General features: G+C 53.4%; 1 protein-coding gene across 2 annotated transcripts in view; it reads left to right on the top strand.

Annotated features, from left to right (window-relative positions):
* The window catches only part of SH3BP4 (SH3 domain binding protein 4), a 79,047-nt gene that overhangs the window by 47,406 nt on the left and 10,132 nt on the right, over nucleotides 1-21,509 (top strand). For both annotated transcript variants that reach the window (XM_036901048.2, XM_036901049.2), the window contains 2 exons: nucleotides 12,728-12,973; nucleotides 17,283-19,639. In XM_036901048.2, coding sequence (XP_036756943.2) covers nucleotides 12,856-12,973; nucleotides 17,283-19,639 — 2,475 coding nt within the window. In that variant the 5' untranslated portion in view covers nucleotides 12,728-12,855. The remainder of the gene's footprint in view (nucleotides 1-12,727; nucleotides 12,974-17,282; nucleotides 19,640-21,509) is intronic.

The raw sequence follows: 21,509 nt of genomic DNA, 5'->3' as shown, positions 1-21,509 counted from the left end.
AGGTTTTAGCCAAGAGCTGTGTGCTTATCACATGACTTGCCCTGCTGTCCTAAAACCCAAACCCCTTTGTCTGGCCTTAAATAGCTCCAACAAATGGAAATAAGGTGCAGTGGGCATCATTAAACCTCCACTACATACAACCCACAGTTATAATATATAACTAGCAATGGAGGTAGATTTTTGAAGTGATTAGTGGTTTATAAAGAAATTATGCCACCTCATTTAATAAAGCACCTGTAAATGCAACTAGGTTTAAATCTTTGCTGTGGTGAAAATCATAGCATTCCTATACCACAATGGTGCAGATGGGAAGCAGTAAAGCCCTGTAAAGAAAAGGCCGTGTCTTGCAGAGACCTAAAGCTCTTGTTCACGGAAAGTACAGGGTTTGTGTGACAGCCAGGTCATAATCAACAGCCTAACTTCTAATCTGTGGAATGTTTACCATGCCCCAGGCCCTGGGCGCAGTGCACATGCATTATCCATTATGCAAGCCCTGGCTTGGGCACATTATCCCATGTGCAAGCCCTGGCTTCTGTTCTTCCTCTTGCAAATGGGGACACTGAAGCACAGAGAGGTTGGGGTGAGTGTGGCCGCAGTGGTGAGTGGTCAGATGGAGCCTTTCTGACGTCGTGCCTGAAACCTGACAGAAGCTGCCAGCGAGAGAAGTTTGGTGAGGACAGGAAACTGCCAATGCAAGGGTCCAGGGGCAGAAGAGAGTGACCCTCAGAAAATGAGTGCACAGAGACAGAAGCCAGGTCACAGAGGGCGGGCAGGGCCAGGTCCCGCAGTTCCCCGAAGGGGGTAGATCTGTTCTAAGTGCAGGGAGATGCCCCTGGAGAGGCTGAGTTTGTTAAAAGGCTCTGGGCTGCTCTAAGGAAAATGGTTTATTCGTGTGTGCTGGAGGGCGGATGGTGAGAGAGTGGGACCAGGCAGCCCAGGTGGAAGATAAGGTGCTTAGCTGGGAGCAGATAGTAGAGAGAGGGCATCAGATGGACACACTTTGAAGGTGACACTGGCAGGTCTTGCGGGTCTGCCTAGATTTGAGGGCAGAGTTAAGGTTTTTTGAGAATGTATGACCCCCAAAGCTTAATTTACTCCCTGTCCCTTTACAGAGAGAGTTTGCCAGACCCCGCTCCACACTGCCCTGCATCTCACTGTTAAGTAAGTGGAGACTGCTATGCTTCTGGAAGGAAAGTATGAAGATGCCACTTGTTATCAACTCCATGCCAAGAAATCCCAGTGAGGTTACCTTTTTGAGGGACTGAGAAGGTAGGAAAATATTAAATTATTCCCAAGTTCATTGAGAAGAAAAAAAGATATAAAACTAACTGAGAAGAGACTTTGAAATAGAAAGGCACTAGTTCATCCAGGTAGCCAAACACGGTAAAACCACCATAGTTAAATAAGAGCTGATTTTTTTAAGAAAACAGGTAGGCTAATAACAGAGATCAGACCCAGACAATAGTGCCCATACACATTTAAAATTCATCAAGATGACATCATACCAGTCAGGAGGGGAGTAATTGTTCAGGAACTGATGCAGGACTAATTGCAGAGTCGTTCGGTAATTAATTTTGTGAAGTTCCTCATTGCCGCAAAATTACTGCTTTGTACATCAATGTCAGTACACAAGCCATTTTTTTCAATAAAGGAAAATAGATGTGTTTATCTAATGTTTATCAAATTTTTCACTAGGGGAGACTTATCTGTGTTTCAGGGTGAAATCACAAAGGACAGATTGGTATGGTTGCATAGTTGGACTTTATCAAGTTAGGGAATGGATTTGTGGGTGCGTGAGCAACAGGGCAGGGAAGATACAGGCAACTAACTGATTTGCTGACATCTTAGATCGGAATTGAGCGGAGGATACAAAAATGATAGTCACAAAGCAGAAAATAAGTAGTAGCTATTTGAAAATTTTCTGTCTAATAGTCACGGGAAGGAGAGTTTAAAACTTCAGTGTTCTGTCCCCCATCTGTCAAATTAGCAAAGCATTTCTGGGACTGCAGGCAAAGGGGTGGGAGGTGGACCCCATTGCTGCCGAGTATAGATTGCCACAACTTCCCAGCAAACTGTTTGGCATGCTTCCTACTCTGCTAGAAGTCCTCCTAAGAAAATAATCCTAAATGTTGAGGAAGATTTTAGGCATAAAGGTGGTCACTGCCAGGCCATTTGGAACAGCAAAAATGTGGAAGCTGGCTGCGAGAAGCAGGGTCAGGAGGGTGGTGCTCTGCAGAGCTGCCCGCAAGGCGGCTGATCTGGCTGGAGCTTGCCTGTTTCCAGCATGTGTCTGTGTTGACTTGGTCCCTTCTGTGATCTCCTTTCTATCTGGCAGCCCGTGTTTGCTAGTTAGGCTGCTTAGTAGAACCGTAAGGCTGGGAGGAATACACTGAACTAGGATGTCAGGCATCCGCTTGTGTGTGTGGGTCACCATTTGGATTTCCTGTGCTCTCTGCCTGTGGAATTCTGCAAGGGCTGTCACTCATCCATGCCCCATCAGGCTTCAGCGGCTCCTGCCATGTCTTCAGGGTATTAAATTCCTGTTTTGAACTTGAGCCTCAGACGTGGCGTATGTGCGTTATTAAGAATTGTCAGTAGGATCAAGACAGCATTCAACCCTGGAAACTGCCTCCCCTTGCTAACTTGTCTGAATACAGTGTTTTCCTCTGCAGCCCAAAAACAAGGCTCGGGGAAAATCTCTTTCATCAAAAACCACACAAGCTTCCATTTCCTCATCTGTAGAATGAGTGGCACCCGCCAGATCTGCGTTCTCCAAGGGGTACCTAAGATGGACTTTTAAAAAAATGTTTTAAGTTAATGCATGCTGGAAAAGATGCATTCTGTCATTCTATCTAAGGAAGACCTTTATTTTTAAAGGATGGACTTCCTCTTTAAAGCCATAGAAAACCTTTAAAATTACCTCCGTGAATAAACAAGTTGTGTGTTGGTTGATTTAAAAGAGAAGTATTAAATAATCTGGTTTCTTCTCTCTTTTTTTTTAAGAAATACAGTAATCAGTGACTAATGTTTGGAAACCACAGCTCCTTCTAGTGGTGATGGCTCACTGTCCTGACGAACATGTCAGATGAGAATCTGGACTGTGCGCCTAACCCCTGACTGGGCCCTGCCCCCAACTACTCCAGTCAAGTGAGCGAGCTTCTCCTTCTCATTGCTGTTGTAATATCTTCAGAGATAATTATGCTTTCTCTGTCCAGTCACTGGCAGGGGACCAGAATAGGGCAGTATTTCTGGTCTGGGAAGATCACAAGACCCTACCTCACGGCCTGTTGCTGCCAGCTCCCTCACATGGGCGGCTGGCCTCTCCCTGTGGTGCAGGGGACCGACCACAAGCCACCAGACCTCCTGTATCCCGTGCTCGGTGAGCCCACGATGTGCATGCGGCATGCCGCACGCTGGCCGGTCTTTGAACTCCTCCCCATCTTCAGCAGCAGGGTGCTGGGGCAGACGGCCAGCATCCACCATAGCACATTTGGTATGATGGCCAGACTGAGATGTCTGCAGGTGTCCAGTCTCATGCCTGCACAGACGTGGTAGAAACCCCGCCCCCCGTCTTTGTGGGTGGGTTTCGTGCGTGCTGCCATTCCAGCTAAGTGATAGCAGTAGAGGGAAGGGACCAGCTCCTCTGTTCGCTGGGTCTTCGATGGTGCCTCATGCCCTGTGCTACTTAATAAATGTTTGAACAGAACATTCGTCCATTCAGCAGGTGGCACCAGACAACAGCTGGGGCCAAGCACTGTGTTTCGTGCTGGGGAATTATAGGAAAAGCCAAGTGGCCGGCTTTCAAGGAAACAAGTGTGGTTGTTAGGGAATTAGGGAGCCACGCATGACGTTACAGCTGCAAGGCTGAGGATAAAAGCAGTAAATGCCCAGAGAAGACGACGGATGAGTCCCGAGACTGAATTCCATTTGCAAAGGCCTTTTTTGACAAGGGTCCCACTCAAGGGTGTGTTTCACGTAGGAGAGATCGGGAGCTGCCGGGTCCTCAGGAAGGTGGGGAGAAGGACGTGCGGCGTTCGGGGCTGGCCGGGGCAGGTTTAGAGCCGAGCGAAGGGAGCCCTGGCGGTGCTGGCGAGGGGCCGAGGGGAGTGGGGCCCAGACAGGGAAGCAGGCTAGTGTGGGGAGGGTCTGGAAGGGTCAGCCAGAGTTGGGATTGTCTTCTACAGACTGTGGGAAGCCTCTGAAGAGCCCGAGATGGTTGGTTTTACCCAAGGAAATGGTGGGATCTGTCCAGCAGGCCAGGAGGAACAGTCCCCAGCCGGGCGTCAAGTCACCTGGCAGGAGGAGGCCAGGTGGGAAGCGGCTGGCCTGCAGGGCCTCCGCCCTGTCTGTGGTCCTGCACACCCCGTTTTTTAGTTTGTCAAACATCTCTAGTCGCTGCGCAGCTACTGCAGCCAGCATCACACTAGAAGCAGCGGGTGAGAAGCCCCCGGCATGTGTACACCCTTCACAGGTGCACGACCCCCCTGCTTGCCTCACGGAGTCTGTGGCTTGTCGTTTTTGAGTCACTGGCTTGGGGTGAACAGATAGGACTTGAATGTGTGCACGTTCCTAGCCTGGTGTCTGGTGACAGAATCCTTGTTCTCCGAGTTTTAGCTCTGGGGGTTGGTCTCAGACATGGGTTCCTTGAAATCATCTACTCCTGCCTTTCCTGCTGTTGAGCACAGAGCCTTGTTCCTAGAAGGAGGTGCTGAGGGGTCCTCACGCAGGCGATGTGGCGCCCCGCCCAGGGCATGCCCGCCCTTCTCGGACTCTGGGACTGGGTACATGGTTCGGCACCTGGCAGGGGCTCCCAACTGCTTCTGTCCCCGCACTGAGCTCAGTTGTTGAGCCAAAGCAAAGTGCACCCAGATGGACGCTCCACTTGCCCGGTGTGCCCTCCAGTGGGGTCGTGCTCTTTCTACCCCCAAAAGGAGGCAGCACCCCGCTCCCCCGGGGCCACTGGGCAGCCCTTCCTCTGGTGCGTAGGTGGAATCAGAAAGGGCGTGGAGCTCAGCCTCCTGTGCATGAGAGGAAGCGTCCACCAAGGTGACGGGGAGTCTCGCGTTCCCCTGCCAGCTCCATCCTATCCTCTCTGTAACCTGAGCCTGAGGAGAGCCCGGAAAGGGGACCCCAGTCACGTGTGACATCGCACTTGGGTCATTACCCAGACCGGTGGGGCCACGGGTTGGGACACGGACAGGTGCCCATTTGGAGGCCGCAGGATCAGCCTCCCTCCTGGCTCTTTGCGTCAAGGGAAAGGGTGGTTTGAGAGGCTTCTAGATGTGCCAACAGGCCCATTCTTGCCTCGCTGGGTCACCACCAGCTTACCTCCCTCTTGTCTCCTCAGTGGGCCTCCGGGAAAGCCAGGCGTCCCCACGGCCCCCGAGGCTGACAGCCACACACCTCCCTGTGGCCGGCCCGTCGGTCGGGGTCCCGGGGTGCTGCGTTTCAAGGCAGTTGCGTCCGGGAAGGCGGGTCGGCTGGCTGGGGTCTTGGGATGATCGTGGTCCCCCGGAACACGCTGTGTGGGGAGGGAGCGAGGTGGGCCCACCTGGTGTGGTTTCCACCCACAGAGCCCGGGCAGCGAGATCTCCCAGAGGGTCAAAACTCATGCTTTCTTTTTAACACACAGGAAATCTGATAAAATCCACATGACACTTTTACTGCAAAAATTAAAATCAAATGTGGAGAATGAGTCATCTTAAGGCCCCGGCAGAAATCGCCAGGGAGGAACGCAGAGCGGTCTCTATGCTCGTTCCTCCTGCAGGCGGGCTTCAGGCCCGGCCCCTTCGTGGGTCAGGGCCACCAGGACGACACTGTGCCCTCGGGGCTCCCGAGTAGGAGGCCCCCAAGATGCTCGGGTTCTGTCGTGGTTCCTGGTTGGTTGGTCTGGGGCAGAGCGCTGGCAGACTGACCCCGCAAGAATATGCAAGCGGGCGAGTGGCTGAGGGGCCGCGTGTGGGTTCCCAGCTTCGCCACCAGCATCTGTAAATAATTCTGTCCGTGAACAACGATGTCATCTGTTCAGAGGCCAGACTCCTGGTTCCTGGGAAGACGCTGGAAGCAGGCTCTTTTCTCTCTAAATGAATCAGCCTTTTTACTAAAAAAAAAAAAGAAAACTCATTAGCTATGAGTCAGACACAAGTAAGCTTTGATACCCCTTCCTGTCTTCTAGACCCGACTCCGGGCACGGGCTGGGGACTGCGGGGTGCAGTGGCTGCTCCAGCCTACCCTCCTGCGGTGCCCTGGGGGCCAGTCCTGGCTGCCACCAAGGGTGCATGCGGCTGCCGGCTGTCCTGGAGAGGTGACCTGCCTCCGGGGCCTTCAGGCGAGGTCCAGACTCTAGGGGTGGAGATTGTAGGCCTGGCCATCCAGGTACATCCGAGGTGCCATCCAAGGTGACCCGTCAGTGTGTTAGGAGTATATAAGCTAGAATTTCCAAAATAAGATAAAGATTCCTAAATTCAGCCTGCTTTGTGTAATTAAGTCACATGGCCATCTGGGGGAGGGACACTTGACATTTGTTTGAGATTTTGGCTCTTTAAAAGAGATCAGAAATAATTCCTACCAGAACTACCAGAGTATCTCTGAAGCTTTCGTCTTTATTGAGAGGGAATTCATTCATTCATTCATTCATTCAGTCAGTCAGTCAGTCAGTCAGTCAGCCACTCATTCGTATTTGAGAGCTTGCTCTACACAGGTCTGTCACAGCACGGGTACAGAAACGGCAAGTCCCGTGTCCTTAGAGAACTTGCATTCTCTTGGAGAAAAAATGCTAGAAACAAAAGAACACATGGTATATCTAGCGTGGAGAAAGAAAGTAGGGAAAGAGGGTGGCGGAGGGATGTTGCTCTTGCCCTGCTGACTTAGTGACCTTTGAGTGGGCCTGGATTAAGTGAGGGATCAATGCCTAGGCAGTAAATGCCCCGAGCTAGGGGCCTCTCAGGCTGTGGGAACAGCGCATTAAAGGCCCCTGTAGTCAGGGTGGGGGGTTGGGGGGGAGAAGTTCAGGCAGTGGGACCAGAGAGCTAGCCAGGAGGCATATGTAGGGCCTTGAGGGCATTGCAAGCCCACTGAAGTCAAGGTGTCTTTCAAGGGCTTTGAACAGAGGCCCAACTATAAAATGTTCTGGCTGCCAGTTGAGGGATAGACTACCGGAGGCCGGAGTCGGATGCATAGACCGGGTGGAGAGGAGCCAACTACTGCAAAAGAGAGGACCGTGGTATGCAGGTGTTCCGAGGCCAGATGGAGGGCCTGTTCTGACAGTGGAGCTGCCTGGGGTGGAGACAGGGTGTGCACAGGAGGGAGGGGCGATGGGAGGGGTATCGGGTCTTTGGCTGGCTGAACAGTTGACTGAGATGGTGAAGCCTCAGGAGGAGGTTTGGGGCAACCCAGAACTGGGTTTGGACCTGGGAAGTTTGAGGTTCACCATCCCCTGAAGGGGAGCTCTCGGTGGTCTGAGTCGGGTTCAGGGTCACCTGTCAACTGAGTGGGAACCCAGCCATGCCCACTTGACTGTGAGGGCTCAGACTGCCTGTCATGGACACACACACACACACACACACACACACACACACACACACACACGCAACACAGTCACCCCGGACACGTGTCTGAGAAGACAAGTGATGTGTTTCCTGATAATACTTTCCTAATTTTTAAAAATGTTTTATTGTAGACATTTTGAAACATGTACACAAAAAGGAAAATAGAAAGAATTATAAATAATTTTTTAAAGTAATACTTGTAAAAATAAATAATAAAATAAGGAAATGGCAAGAAATAAGTAGGGAACACAGTATAATGCAAAATACGGTATAGTGAACCTTCATGAACTCATTGTAAAGCAAGTCAGAGCATTATGTCACTTACCTCAACATTACTTTTCTAATAAAGCAGACTAATTCCAGGGGCGTGGTCCTTGAGTTGGGTGGCTTGAATTTGAGGCTCGGGGCCATTGACTACAGATCTGAGGCCAGCTCATGAGTCAGTCTAGGGCTGTGGGAGGAAGGTGGGGCAGAAAAGGCTGAGAGAGAAAGGACAGTTTCCCTGGGGGCACAGGTAAGGGGAGTGAGTTCCAGGCAGCAGAAGCAGGCAGGTGCCGCCACACTGGAGAAGCAGCATGTCTGAGTGCGGTCGCTGATGCACTTGGGTGTGGCAGTAAGTGACACACGTGGGAGGGCAGTGAGAGGCACTGGTGGAGGGCTCTCTGCGCCAGGGTAGGGGGTTGGACTTAGCTGGTATAAGTTCCACAGGAGACCCCTAGAGGGTTTTGAGCTGGGGAATGGCCTGGCCACGAAGGACAGCTTCAGAGAATCTAGGGCTCCCTGGAATGGACAGTGGAAGGAATCAGGGACCTGACAGCCACTGACAGTGACTATGTGGTTAGCAGGGCAGGAGAGCAGAGGGTGATTTGTGGGTTGCTGCTGGCGCGTTACCCTGGGCACATTATCCGGGGGTCGCCTGGCCCCGCAGTTAGTGGAGGTGAGAGCCTCACCGTGAACCCTCACCTGATTGTATCCGAGCCAGAGTGGGGTTCCAGGAGGGAGGTCCAGCAGGGGCTGGCTGCCTCTTGCTGTAAGATAACATCCCAAGGGGTGATGGCTGGTGTCTCTCTAGTCCTGACGGGGAATGTACTGGTGGGTGTCCAGACTCCATCCAAGGACAGTCTCCCACCATCCCTGGAGAGCAGGTTGCCATTCTGGCCTTTGCATGGGGCATTGAGCACCACGGGACAGAACGTGCTGCATCCCTGGAAGAGTATGAATGGGATGCTTTGATTTCTGGGAATCGAACTTGAACTCCTTGGCTTCACTCCAGCTGAGGAGTGAGTGGGGAGTTTGTTGGGGCTACACAGTTAGGGGCTTACCTGGTCCCTGAACAGCAGCCTCTATGAGGGTATCTTGCATTTTTAAAGGATTGCTGACCTCTATGTAACTGCTAGCACCCCTTCTGTCTCGCCACTGGGCCAGTGTAATTACTATAAGCCTCATCAGTAATAAACAAAAACTGTGGTCAGCCTCCAAAAATTCCAGTGGCTCCTGTGCTTCTCCTCTGCCCACCCCTGAGGCCGGGGCTCCACCCCAGCTGCGGCTGGGGAGTGACGGGGAGTGCGGGAGTCTGACCGCCCCTAAATGCTTGCTTCCACTTTTACCTCGGAGTCCTCCGAGCGCCCTGCGGAAGCTGCCTCCGTGTCCTCCGGGTGCCTCGGGCGAGCTGTCGGCGCTCACCCTGCCGGCCCTGTGTAAAATTTGCCTGTCCGGACTTCACCCAGCTCGTGTGTTGCAGGCATGGCCTTTGAGGGAGGTGGGCTCATCCTGCTGTCCCCTCCCGTCTCCTCCCTGTTGCCATGTCCACTTGTCTGGTGACTGGCATTCACCTTCTCTGTGCATCTTTTCGGGACCCTCCCCGTCACAGCGCAGGGCTCCCCCAGCACCCCTGGGATCTGTGGGGGCCAAGGCAACACTTTGCACTAATGCCTCATGATAGCACCTGCTTTGACTCTGTTGATCCCCACGCGGCCCTTTCCCACCGCCATGAAATCATTTCTCCTGGCTGAGTGGGAACTCGCAGGTACACCCTCACAAAGGGAGGTGGAACGGCAGGTGCAGGCGCTTTTGATTCTGGGCCTCTGTGCAGCTGGTCAGACGCCCCTCCTGGAGAACCCCTGGGCTCCTTTTTCCTAGAGCACACCTGTGCTGGGCTACATGCGTCCTAAACAGGAGTGCTGGAGGTGCGGGGTGGGCGTGGGAGGAAGGGTGTCCCTCTGTGTCAGGCAGAGTATTTTCCTTGCTCTGTGGGTCCTTGGGGAAGCCCTGGACTGGGCAGGGGGGCCCTTGCAGGATAGGCGGAGTGGGCGGCAGCCAGATTGCACAGCTAACCGCCAGATACGGGCTTTCCCCACGTCCCCACCTCCCACCAGCCCCGATTCCTTTTCTGTGTCTGCTGCTACCCACCCAAGAGGTGCTGTCAGACCTAGAATCGTAGTTGTCATTAAATTTGCGTGTCCATCCTACAAATACAGGTTAATGGGCTTGGAGCCATCCTAAAGCTCACCCTCCCCGCCTCCTGCCCGCACACAATCCCATTTTTTCTGTGTTGATTCTCTCCAGTAAATGAGACTTAGAATTTTAGACCCAAAGGATTTTCCCCTCCTCTCATTTCAGGCATGTAGCACAGTGTCATGGTTCCCCTTCAGAGGGGCCACGCCAGGAGCGGGCCCTGTGGGCTGCCACGCATCTGGTCGGGCAGTGCCGCCTCCAGCCAGGTGCCAGGCCTCTGCGCCCAGCTCCGCACCTGGCCTGTGCACAGCAACCCATGCAGCCACGGCTGCTGATAGGCCCGGGTCCCGTCTGTGCCCCATGTCCCCCTGGAGGGTGGGCTCTGGGTGGGGAGGAGACAGCTCCCCCAGGCTCACAGCCTGGGTCTGGAGCCTGTCATCTCCCCTCCCCACGCTGGAGAGAAGGGCTGGCGTGGCGGGGTGAGAGCACGCAGGTGTGACTTCACAGGGGAAGGACGGAAGCAGTCTGTGATCGCTCTCAGTCGGGGAGGGCCACCAAGTGCTTTGTTCCGTCCCTCAGTTAACTCGCATGCCTGTGAGCCGTGATGCACACGTCATAGTAAATGTCTGTGTGTTTGTGGCTCGAGCTTGGGCCTTCCTTACGCTTCTAACTCCAGCTTGGGACCGACTTCCTGAGCTCTAGGAGGGAGGTGGGTGGGAGGGGCGATAATGCTGGGCCCAAGCTGGGTGTTTTTTTTAAGGGTAAGGGAAGCATCACCCCCAGAATGGCAGCATTGCACCCCCACCCAAGAGGCAGCCCCTGAGGCCTTGCTTCCTGGCATAAGCGTCCAGCCTGGCCCAGGCTTCAGGACGTCCAGGCACTGCTGTCCCCATCCACCCACTGCTCACACACCATATTGGTCATCTCCAGTTACAGTAACAAAATGGTGGAGACTTGGGGCCAGGCTGGGGCTGGGGCTGAGAGGTGGGGAGGATGACTTACACGGTGCAAATGTTTTTCCTTACAGTTCTGGAAATTGGGAAGTCCAAGATCAAGGCGCTGGCTCATACGGTTCCTAGTGAAGGCTGTCTCACTGGCTTGTAGACAGCCACCTGCTCACTCTGGCCTCACATGGTGGAGAGACAGCAAGCTCTCTCATGTCTCTCTAGTTGTTGGGGTGCTGAGCCCATCCCAGAAGCCCTCCCATGACCTCATCTAACCCTAATCTCCTCTTAAGACCCCACCTCCAAATACCACCACATTGGGTGTTAGGGTTTCCATATGTGAATTTGGGGACATCAGTCTATAGCACATGCCTTTCTTCAAGAGCATTCAGGTGCAAAACTGTGGCATTCTGTGCCCAAATGTGGAAGGAAACACACCCTAGAGGCAGGACTGGGGCCGCTCACGTGCAGCTATGGCAGTGGAGGCACGGGGACCAATGCCCGCTGAGCCCCGATCCTTGTTCCAAGTGCTTTACGTGGGTTGTCATACTTTGCATACAAATCAAATCAGGACAGTGCTGTCATTGCCTCAGGTTACAAATACAAAAACCAAGGCCTAGAAGAATTAAATATCAGGCACAAGGAATCCCGTGAGCGGTGGAGTCTGCTCTCTGCCCTGCTGGCGCTCAGCCACACATGCTGCAGGCGAGTCTGGGGGAAGGGTTGGCAGTGGTCAGACTAGGTCACCCCCCACCCCCAACAGGACCCCTGGACTTCCAGGTCCCTCTGACTTGGTACCACACACCTGCAACAGAAGCCACGTTTCCAGCCATTTTTAGATAGAGCAATTGGGGAACAAGAGACGGACCTCAGAACAGGGTCACATGAACCCAGTTAAATTGGGGTGAAATTTTCCTGCCCAAGGTGGCTCTCTGTTCCGAGCGCTGTGGCCCAGCCGTGGTGTCCGCCCAGTTCTGTCGGGAGCCTGTGAGAGTCCCTGCCATGAGATTGGCTCTTAGCCCTTCTCTTCCTGTCCCGGGGCTCTGGGAAGAAGCCAGGCATCGCCTTCATCTCCAGAGCCCCCTCACTGCCTGGTCCCCCTTCCCAGAAAAACCTGAAGGTGTGGTTCCTGTGGCCTTCCTGCATTCACTCCCTCTGCTGGCTCAGCAGCAATACCGTGACTCAGCAAATATCCCATGGTTCCATCTGAATGAGTTACACAAGAATACCAGATACACAAAAATGGCCACTTGTGTGTTTTACCTGTGATTGCTTACTTGGGGTACAGGGAGATCTAAGGAGAGTGTGGAGGGGACGTTCCCTCCAGCCGTGCTGAGCCGCGCTGAGTTCTGCTCTCCCAGGTGCTGGAGTCACAGCTGCGGCTCCTGACACTGTGACCAGCCACTATCTGGGCAGAGGTGGATTTTGCCTTTCCTGAGAGCTGCAACTAGTAATGTGGACTGTACAGATCCTGTTTTGTCCTCCTCTTTGACTGTAATGAATAGGCTGGCCAGGTGCTGGAACAAATTTCACAACCCCATTGTGCCCCAGGAGGAGAGGGTGCAAGCCAGGTGCCTAGGGAACTGGTGAGATGGGCATAAAGTGGGCATAAAATCCAGGAGGGGGTCTCCTCTGCTTTCCAGGACCAGAGAAGATGATGTAGGGCTGCTTTCACTGGAATGTCCTCTGGAAGAAAGCATTCCTAATTCCCATAAAATTACTATTTAACCCATGTTTCTCTTGCTCAAGGAAATTTCCTTCTTTTTCTTTTCCTGCTTTCAGGAAGAAGCACATTGCAGAGCTGACATAGTGCGGCATGGGTCCCTGAGCTAGAAGGATCAGCAATTGCTAGAAAAACTGGAGGAAGAAATATGAAACCTTAGTAGTTTACCCAGGAAGAGAGCTTCAGGATGGCGGCTCAACGGATCCGAGCCGCCAACTCCAGTGGCCTCCCTCGGTGCAAGTCCGAGGGGACCCTGATCGACCTGAGCGAAGGGTTCTCAGAAACGAGCTTTAATGACGTCAAAGGTGAGCTCCTGGGGACAGAACGGCGGCAGAGGGAGCGGGTCGGGATTTACAAGCTCTCTAAGACCCAAGGACCTCTCTCCTGAAAGGCTGTCGAGTTCACGTTCAGATAACTGAAGTTCAGCTCTCTGGAACCTCATCATCTTATAACTGCAGCCCTGGAACTATAGCCACTTGTCCTGTTTTGTTTTTTTGATGTGTTGGGAGGTGGTTTTGAAAATCCCCTCATTATATATAGAATATATATAATTCATTCATATAGAATATGTTTTGTTTTTCTGTTGAGTTTTGGCGACGCTGAGGTAGGGAGCTCGGTGGAACAGAAAGCTAGGAGAGGAGAGTGAGACAAGTCAGTGCAATGTCGAGAGCATTAGAAGAAGGGGGGTCTAGGACAGGGGTCAGCAAGCTTTCTCCATAAAGGGCCAGGTAGGGTCTGTTTTCACATCCTTGCAGGCGCCAGGGTCTGGCCCAGCCACTCGGCCCTGCACTGCAGCTCTGAAGCAGCCGCAGAAGAGAGCAAACAGATGGACTGTGTTTCAGTAAAACACAAAAACACATTTATAAAAACAACCATCGGATTTGGTCCAAGGGGCTACGTAGTTTGCTGACCCAGAGGTGACCCCAGGGTGTAATCATGAGTCTCCGGGTTTCTCTAAGACCTACATAAAGCTGGGAGATGAGAAAATCTACCTTTTGAACCAGTGAGTGAATACCAGTGGGCCGTTTTCTTCCCGGAAGCCTATCCTGACCTCCCCAGGCCATGGCCAGGGTCTCCTGGGTGCTCCGGGTACCGTGTGCCACGTCATCATCACCCGCTGATGTTCTCACAGCATTTGTGACATTCTGTTGAAATTCCCCATCAGGCCGTTTCCAGGACAGCTAACAGTGGGAGCTTTATCTTTACCTTGATGTCTTTAGCCCCTGGCACAAAGTCAGTGCTAAGTAAACATTTCTTGAGCTAAAAGTGCTATCTCCCAGGTAAAATTGAGGCCCTCTACCCCGATGTACTGAAAACTGTGTGCACCATGCTTATCTGTTATCTCTTCTCCCTTCAGCTTATCCTCATCTTCTCCCTCTTCTGTCTATGCTTTATGCTCAGGGCTCTGAGCATTGCCTGAAATGTTCTTCAAAAGTAAAGCCTCGCAAAGGGAATCATGAGGTTTTATTAATCAGAGCAGCAGAGTTAGTGGGTGTTGCTAAATAACTGAACCATTTATTTTTCATAGTCCAGTAATGGACATTATTTTCTTTCTTTCTAGCCAAGCTAATCACAGTTAAAGCTGGAAAATGTGAGCGTAAAATAAGGGGTTTGAGCTGGCATCCTGAAACAAGGGGCAGAGAGCTGAATTTTTTTTTTTTTTACCAATGCTGATGTTCTGGGAGGAGCTGTCGTTCCTGAAAGCACTCCACACTGGGGAAAACAAAGGAGCTGGCCTGGGATATGCCGAGGGGCTGGTCGGTCGGCTTGTATGTGTGCTGGGGGTGGGATGCCCAGAGACCCCCTGGACTCAACTCCCAGGAGACAGTGTGTGTGGCCTGGGCAGCATTCCAGCCCGGCAGCCTCTCACATCCCGAGGGAAAAACAGGCTTCAAGGTGGGAGTGTATTGCAGCCAAAGGATCTGACTGTGAAATCTTGCGGCCCTGATGACTGTTTTGCCTGCCTGAGAACTGAGGCAGAGGACTAGGAAATGTATTTTGCAGTGCACTGAACTAACTTCCTGACACATGGAGTTTTTTGTATTGAAATCAAGGTGGCTGTGAATCTGGGCAGCCGTCTGGAGAATTTGTTAAGATGAAATTCGATAGGGATTTTCCTGCGTTTGGTTGGCTAGAGGCCCCAGCTCTGCTCCCTGGCTGCTCTGTGGCAGCTGACCGACAGAGGACCAGTCTGGAAAGATCACACCCCGGTGCCCTGCCACCTGCACAGCGAGTGGCTCCCCAAGATGAGCCATGTCCTTGAGTGAAGTACATTACGGCTTCTCTGCTAAGGACACTGCATTGGAATTTTAAGGAGAACCATTTTTATTCTTCAAGCTGGTGAAGCCAAAGTTATATTTTGCACTGATGCTGTTTCTTAGGCTATGTGCAAAGCCTGCTGAATGGCTTGGGTTTTTAATGTTAACAATATTACTGTAAGGGGATTGTTCTGAGGGAACATAATAGGGATATAACTTGTGAGGGATCCCAACAAGATTTTAACAGCCAGCAAGCTTTCTTTAATTGTCATTTGGTTTTAATTTTTATGTGACATTTTCATTAGATGCTTCTCGCAAAGTGGTTTATGTTCCTGGAGATGGTGCCTGGCAACCAGAGCAGGAGAGAAGATGTCCCTGTCCCCGACCCCAGCCTGATCCTTCCCCCCTTCTCCCTTCCTCTCCGAACCATTTTCTTGTATGTGGCAGTTGTTCTTCACTTCCTCTCCCTTGGGTGTTAAGTGACCTGTCTTTGGGGTGATTGAATAGGAGGGCTCCGCCTGGGGGACTCCTAACTTTGCCTTTGGTCAACACCTTGACCCAGTAACACGGGGATGGCCTGTCTTGCTGTGTGTGTGTGAGACGACTGCTCATCCCCTGAGTGCTTACTGAGCACCTGCTCTGTGCCAGGCCCTGCTCCAGGAATACCAGTGGGAGCAAAACAGATTTTGCTATATTGCCTAATGGGCAATATAGCCCTCCCCCGAGAAAAACAAAACAGGTATGTAAGGTACATGATAAATGCTAGGGAGGAAAATAAAAATCAGGAGGGGATGGAGAGGTCTCTTTAACATACCTTTTTGTGAGTCCGTACTTTGGGCAAAGCATCATCATGCCACACACGTTATCAGTGTCACTCCGCCTCACCCTCCCCAGAGCCCGTGGCGGAAGGGTGTTTCCCCTCCATCCTGCAGACTCTCCAGCCCCTGAGGCCACAGGGCGTCCAGGGCCTGGGCCGAAGCCCTGCTCCTGGGAGCCCCAGACCCGGCTCCTCCCTGACCTTCCACACAGAGGGTGGGAGGTGACGGCCTTCAAGGCCCAGGTATGCTTCCTACCAAACATAACTCTCTAACCTAATTTGTGTAAGTAAATAGAAGCATCCTGCTTTATTTCCTTAGACTGTGCCAAGGAAATACAATTTAATTTTCATTATTTCCTTTCAGGAGGAAGGAAAACAGGCAGATTTTTTTTGGAGGGCCAATTGGATAGACTAGAAACTCCACTGACTTAATCATATATTGGAGGAAATGTAGGTATAGCTCATCTAAAAACATGGTTCTTTCTTTGCTTGTTTACTTAGGCAAGTAAAAATAGTTTCCTTTCTCTCAGTGTTTGTTACAGGAAGCCAAAATAGCTGCAACCCTAAAACAAGGCACAATTAGGGTTGCCGGGGTTGAAGTATATGAACTTTCTTCGTCTTCTGAATACACTTGGTCGTGTATGTATGAGAGGGAGAGAAAGCACATAGTTATTTCATTATCCATTATTTTCAGAACACACACCACTTGTTCAGGTGACTTTTTGCTGTTCCAGTTGCTGACTACATTGGTAACACACATAGTTGAGAGCCAAGAACCGTAAATCAGCTTGAGTCCCTGTTCAGAGGGTTGGGGTTTCTGAGGCTGTTCAAACACTCGTTAGAAATAATGGGAACCGTGGCCAGAGACACAAACCTTTGATTTTCAAGGTACGTGGGACAGGTGGTTTCCATGTTGTTTTGAACGATCATTTAAACAAAAGTGATGGATCTTAAAAATATTTTTTCATGTAAGTTTGGTAAAGAATGGGTTCATCTTAGAAAGGTAAGACACAGGCTTGATTGTCGGGGAGCCTTCCCCCCATTTCTGCAGTTCGTGTGGAAGGTGGAACAGAGCAGGAGCTCTTCAAACCAGACTCTGCTGAGGTTCATTGCCAGACCCTGCTCACGTGCGGTGGCTCACTGAACTCAGAATATTACTGTTTCTAAGTAAATCACATCCAACTTCTCTACCTAGTAGCAGGTCCACTTGGTTACATAAGGAAATATTTGGTCAGAATGGAATGTTGAAGCACAGGGACGTGTTACTGTTCTGTCACGTTGCTTCTCATTTCTGTAGGTGATGGAGAGATCTCGTGGCCTTTCGCCTGACTTAGACTGTTGAGTGGGACGTGGTCGAGTGTGGCAAAACCAGGGCTCTTATTAGCCAGTTGTGTTGGCCAGTGACCCACCCCCGGGTTGCACTCTGGTTGCTTGCCGGGCTCAACGTCCACGTGGGTGCGCTTCGGGACTGCCTCCCTCCATAGCGTCGGACAGCACTCTGCGGTATCCTCACCATCTGTCCCTTTGTGTTTTGCGCAGTGCCTTCTCCCAGTGCCTTGCTAGCAGACAATCCCACACCTTTCGGAAATGCAAAGGAGGTGATTGCAATCAAGGACTACTGCCCAACCAACTTCACCACCCTGAAGTTCTCCAAGGGTGACCATCTCTATGTCTTGGACACGTCTGGCGGGGAGTGGTGGTATGCACACAATACCATGGAAATAGGCTACATCCCCTCCTCCTATGTGCAGCCCTTAAACTACCGGAACTCCACACTGAGTGACAGCGGGATGATAGACAATCTTCCAGACAGCCCAGACGAAGTAGCCAAGGAGTTAGATTTGCTCGGAGGATGGACAGATGAAAAGGGCTCCAGCAAAACCTACAGTAATAACCCCTTCTGGAGTGGGGCCCAGACAAACCCCTTTCTGAATGGCAACGGGCCGGTGATGCCCAGTGTGGGTGAGCTGACCCCCAGAAGTAATGTGGATTTGCTGCTTTTTGATACAGGCACATCTTCCTTCACTGAATCCAGCTCAGTGACCACAAACAGCACTGGCAACATCTTTGATGAGCTGCCGGCCGCACATCGACTCCACGCAGAGCTGCCAGTCAAGAGGGACAACCCGTTTTTCAGAAGCAAACGCTCCTACAGTCTGTCAGAACTCTCTGTCCTGCAGGCAAAGTCCGACACTCCTGCATCATCGGGGTTTTTCACAGGCTTGAAATCACCGGCCCCAGAGCAATTCCAGAGCCGGGAGGACTTCCGAGCCGCCTGGCTGAGCCACCGGAAGCTGGCCCGGTCCTGCCACGACTTGGATATGCTGGGCCAAAGCCCAGGATGGGGCCAGACCCAAGCGGTGGAGACCAACATCGTATGCAAGCTGGACAGTACCGGGGGTGCCGTGCAGCTGCCGGACACCAACATCAGCATCCACGTGCCCGAGGGCCACGTGGCTCCGGGCGAGACACAGCAGATCTCCATGAAAGCCCTGCTGGACCCCCCACTGGAACTCAACAGTGACCGGTGCAGCTGTGTCAGCCCTGTGTTGGAGGTGAAGCTGAGCGCTCTGGAGGTGAGGACCTTTATCATCTTAGAGATGAAAGTTTCAGCCGAGGTGAAAAATGACATTTTTAGCAAAAGCACGGTGGGCCTCCAGTGCCTGAGGAGTGACTCGAAGGAGGGGCCGTACCTCCCCATCCCACTCACCTACAGCTATGGGGACACGGTCCAGGTGCAGCTGGACAACCTGGAGCCCTGTATGTACCTGGCCATTGTTGCCCATGGCCCAAACATTCTCTACCCTTCCACAGTGTGGGACTTCATCAATAAGAAAGTCACAGTGGGGCTCTATGGCCCCAAACACATTCACCCGTCCTTCAAGACCGTGGTGACCATTTTTGGGCATGATTGTGCCCCAAAGACTCTCCTGGTTAGCGAGGTCACCCGCCAGGCCCCTAGCCCAGCCCCAGTGGCACTCCAGCTCTGGGGCAAACACCAGTTTGTCCTGTCCAGGCCCCAGGACCTCCAAGTCTGCATGTTTTCCAACATGACCAATTACGAGGTCAAAGCCAATGAGCAGGCCAAAGCGGTGAGGGGGTTCCAGGTGAAGCTGGGCAAGGTGAGCCGCCTCATCTTCCCCATCACCTGCCAGAACCCCGGCGAGCTCTCCGACTTCACCCTGAGGGTCCAGGTGAAAGACGACCAGGAGGCCATCCTGACCCAGTTTTGCGTGCAGACTCCCCAGCCGCCCCCCAAAAGTGCTGTCAAGCCATCTGGGCAAAGACGGTTTCTCAAGAAGAACGAGGTCGGGAAGATCATTCTGTCTCCGTTTGCTGCCACCACCAAGTACCCGACCTTCCAGGACCGGCCGGTGTCCAGTCTCAAGTTCGGCAAGTTGCTGAAGACGGTGGTGCGACAGAGCAAGAACCACTACCTGCTGGAGTACAAGAAGGGGGATTCCATCGCCCTGCTCAGCGAGGAGAAGATCCGCCTCAAGGGGCAGCTCTGGACCAAGGAGTGGTACATCGGCTACCACCAGGGGAAGGTGGGCCTCGTGCACGCCAAGAACGTGCTCGTGGTGGGCAAGGCCCGGCCGAGCCTTCTCTCGGGGCCCGAGCTCAGCACCTCGGTGCTGCTGGAGCAGATTCTGCGGCCCTGCAAGTTCCTCACCTACATCTACGCTTCCGTGCGCACGCAGCTCATGGAGAACATCAGCAGCTGGCGCTCCTTCGCCGATGCCCTGGGCTACGGGGACCTGCCGCTCACCTTCTTCTGCCGGGCGGAGCTGGACAGTGAGCCCGAGCGTGTGGCGTCCGTCCTGGAGAAGCTGAAAGAGGACTGTAACAACGCAGAGAACAGGGACCGGAAATCGTTCCAGAAGGAGCTCATGATGGTGAGTGCTTGGCGAGCGTGCGGCTCCGCAGACAGCGGAGGCCAGCCTCCCGGCCTGTCCCCGATGCATGTGGCTGTGGTTTGGGACTCCCTGGACCAGTGTCAGGCTTGTCGTAATTCCTCAAGCACGGGGATCGAGCCTGCATGTGCGCCTGGAGGTGGGCGTTTACTTGGGGCCCTCAGCACCCCAACAGCACAGAAGCCGCCGTGGGGAGGACCGGCTCGTTCTCTCCTGCTGGATTTGTGAGGTGCTCAGAGGTCTCGGGGTGGGTCTCCGTGTGCCCGAGTGTGTGGGGTTGGGGGGGAGGCCTGTGCTCCAACCGCCTCTGGGTAGATCTCTTGGGAGAAGATCCATCTGTGATTGGATTCCCGACAGGACCGGTGATCCGGAAGTCGGGACCCGCTGCCCTGGGTGATTCTGTTGCGAGCTCTTGTTCTCGCCTCGAGGCTTGCGCTGCTCTGGCTCCCTCCTCCTCGTGTGTGTGGGCTGGGGTTGAGGCAGCCTCTTCCTGCAGCACAGCTGGCTGTTAGGATCCTAACAAGTAAGAGCAGGATATTGATGTCACTGTGGGGCACACTGTGGCCCACAAGCCAGCGGGGAAGCGCGTCTGGGGCTTCTCCACAGCCTCCTACCGGCTGGGCCCCACCCAGCGCCCCCCACGGCCGCCCCACTCGGAACTCCTCAGTCGGGCAGCGCCTTGGAGAATTGCCCTGGAGATGCTGCCCGGCGTTCTCCTGGCGTTCCTCCTCGATGCCCCCTCGCCCTGTGCTGTGCGCTCCCTGCTGACTTCCTTCTGCCGTAGCTCCCTTCCCCGTTCCGGTAGGGACACGTCACTGGGTTTCGGTCCTGTGGGGTGGGCTTTGCCTCCTTCTCCCCCGGCTCCAGCAGTGGTCTGTGCCTCCTCGCCTTTGTGCGATGCGGCTCTCAGCACCCCCGGCCTTCCTGCACTTACTCCTCCCACCCTATACCTGCCTCCTTGTGGAGCACCTGTGGGAGCGGACGGGCCAGGTGTGTCTGAGTGAGTCTGAGGATGCCCGTGGGGGTGCAGGCACACAGCTAAGGCCATTTGTTGCCCGCCTGTGGAGCCAGGGAGACCAGGGATACAGACCACTGCGGCCTGGTAGGGAGTGGGGCATGAAGAAAGGCCCCTTGACGGGCCCACCAATACCAGGTGCAGGAGGATGAGGCAGAGTGAGACCCTGGCATTGCCCAGGGGAGGGAGAGGGAGCTGGACTTGGTTGGGGTCGGGGGCACCCTTGGCCACCAGGAGGTGGTTGGGTGTTTGTGGCAGACCCAGTGGGAGGTGCAGTACTGTCGTGGCTAGTGGGGAGCAGAGGTGCCGGGGGCCTCCCGGGCCCTGGGTGTGGGTCTTCCGCAGCGATGACTCAGGTCCCTCTTTCCAGGGCATGCCTGGCTGGCCCGCCTGTGAAATCACTTCCCAGAGCTCAGGTCAGGCCCACCGGGCCCGGCCTCCTCCTCGGGGACCTTGCACAGTGGGCAGGGTGCCTCCCCCCTCACTGGGGCCTGAAGCTGGGCTTCATGCATTGTAGAATTACGTGCTTTCATGGAATGTAAAGGGTATATCCATCGTTCATTCATTACAGCTGTCAAAACGCTTGCCCTGAATGGGCAGAGGTGAAAAATGAGGCCCAGGGAGCAGCCCCCTCCCAGCGGTGGAAAACTGTGACTGAGGCCGTGGCATTTATGTCCGCTTCCTCCTGGATTCTGTTAAAGTCGTGTCAGAATTAAGTGATTCCCCCCTTTTATTCAACTTGGGGCACTCTCTCTCTGAGAGCCGGGTTTTCTGTTGGCTGGAGTTAGTTTGTATGAGGGACGGGGGTCTGCAGCCGGGACCCTCTTCCCGCTGCGC

This window comes from Manis pentadactyla, chromosome 6 (assembly GCF_030020395.1).
Source record: "Manis pentadactyla isolate mManPen7 chromosome 6, mManPen7.hap1, whole genome shotgun sequence".
In the NCBI taxonomy this organism is placed as follows: Eukaryota; Metazoa; Chordata; class Mammalia; order Pholidota; family Manidae; genus Manis; species Manis pentadactyla.
The sequence above is the reverse complement of the archived record's forward strand: the minus strand, read 5'-3'. Positions and strand labels throughout refer to the sequence as shown.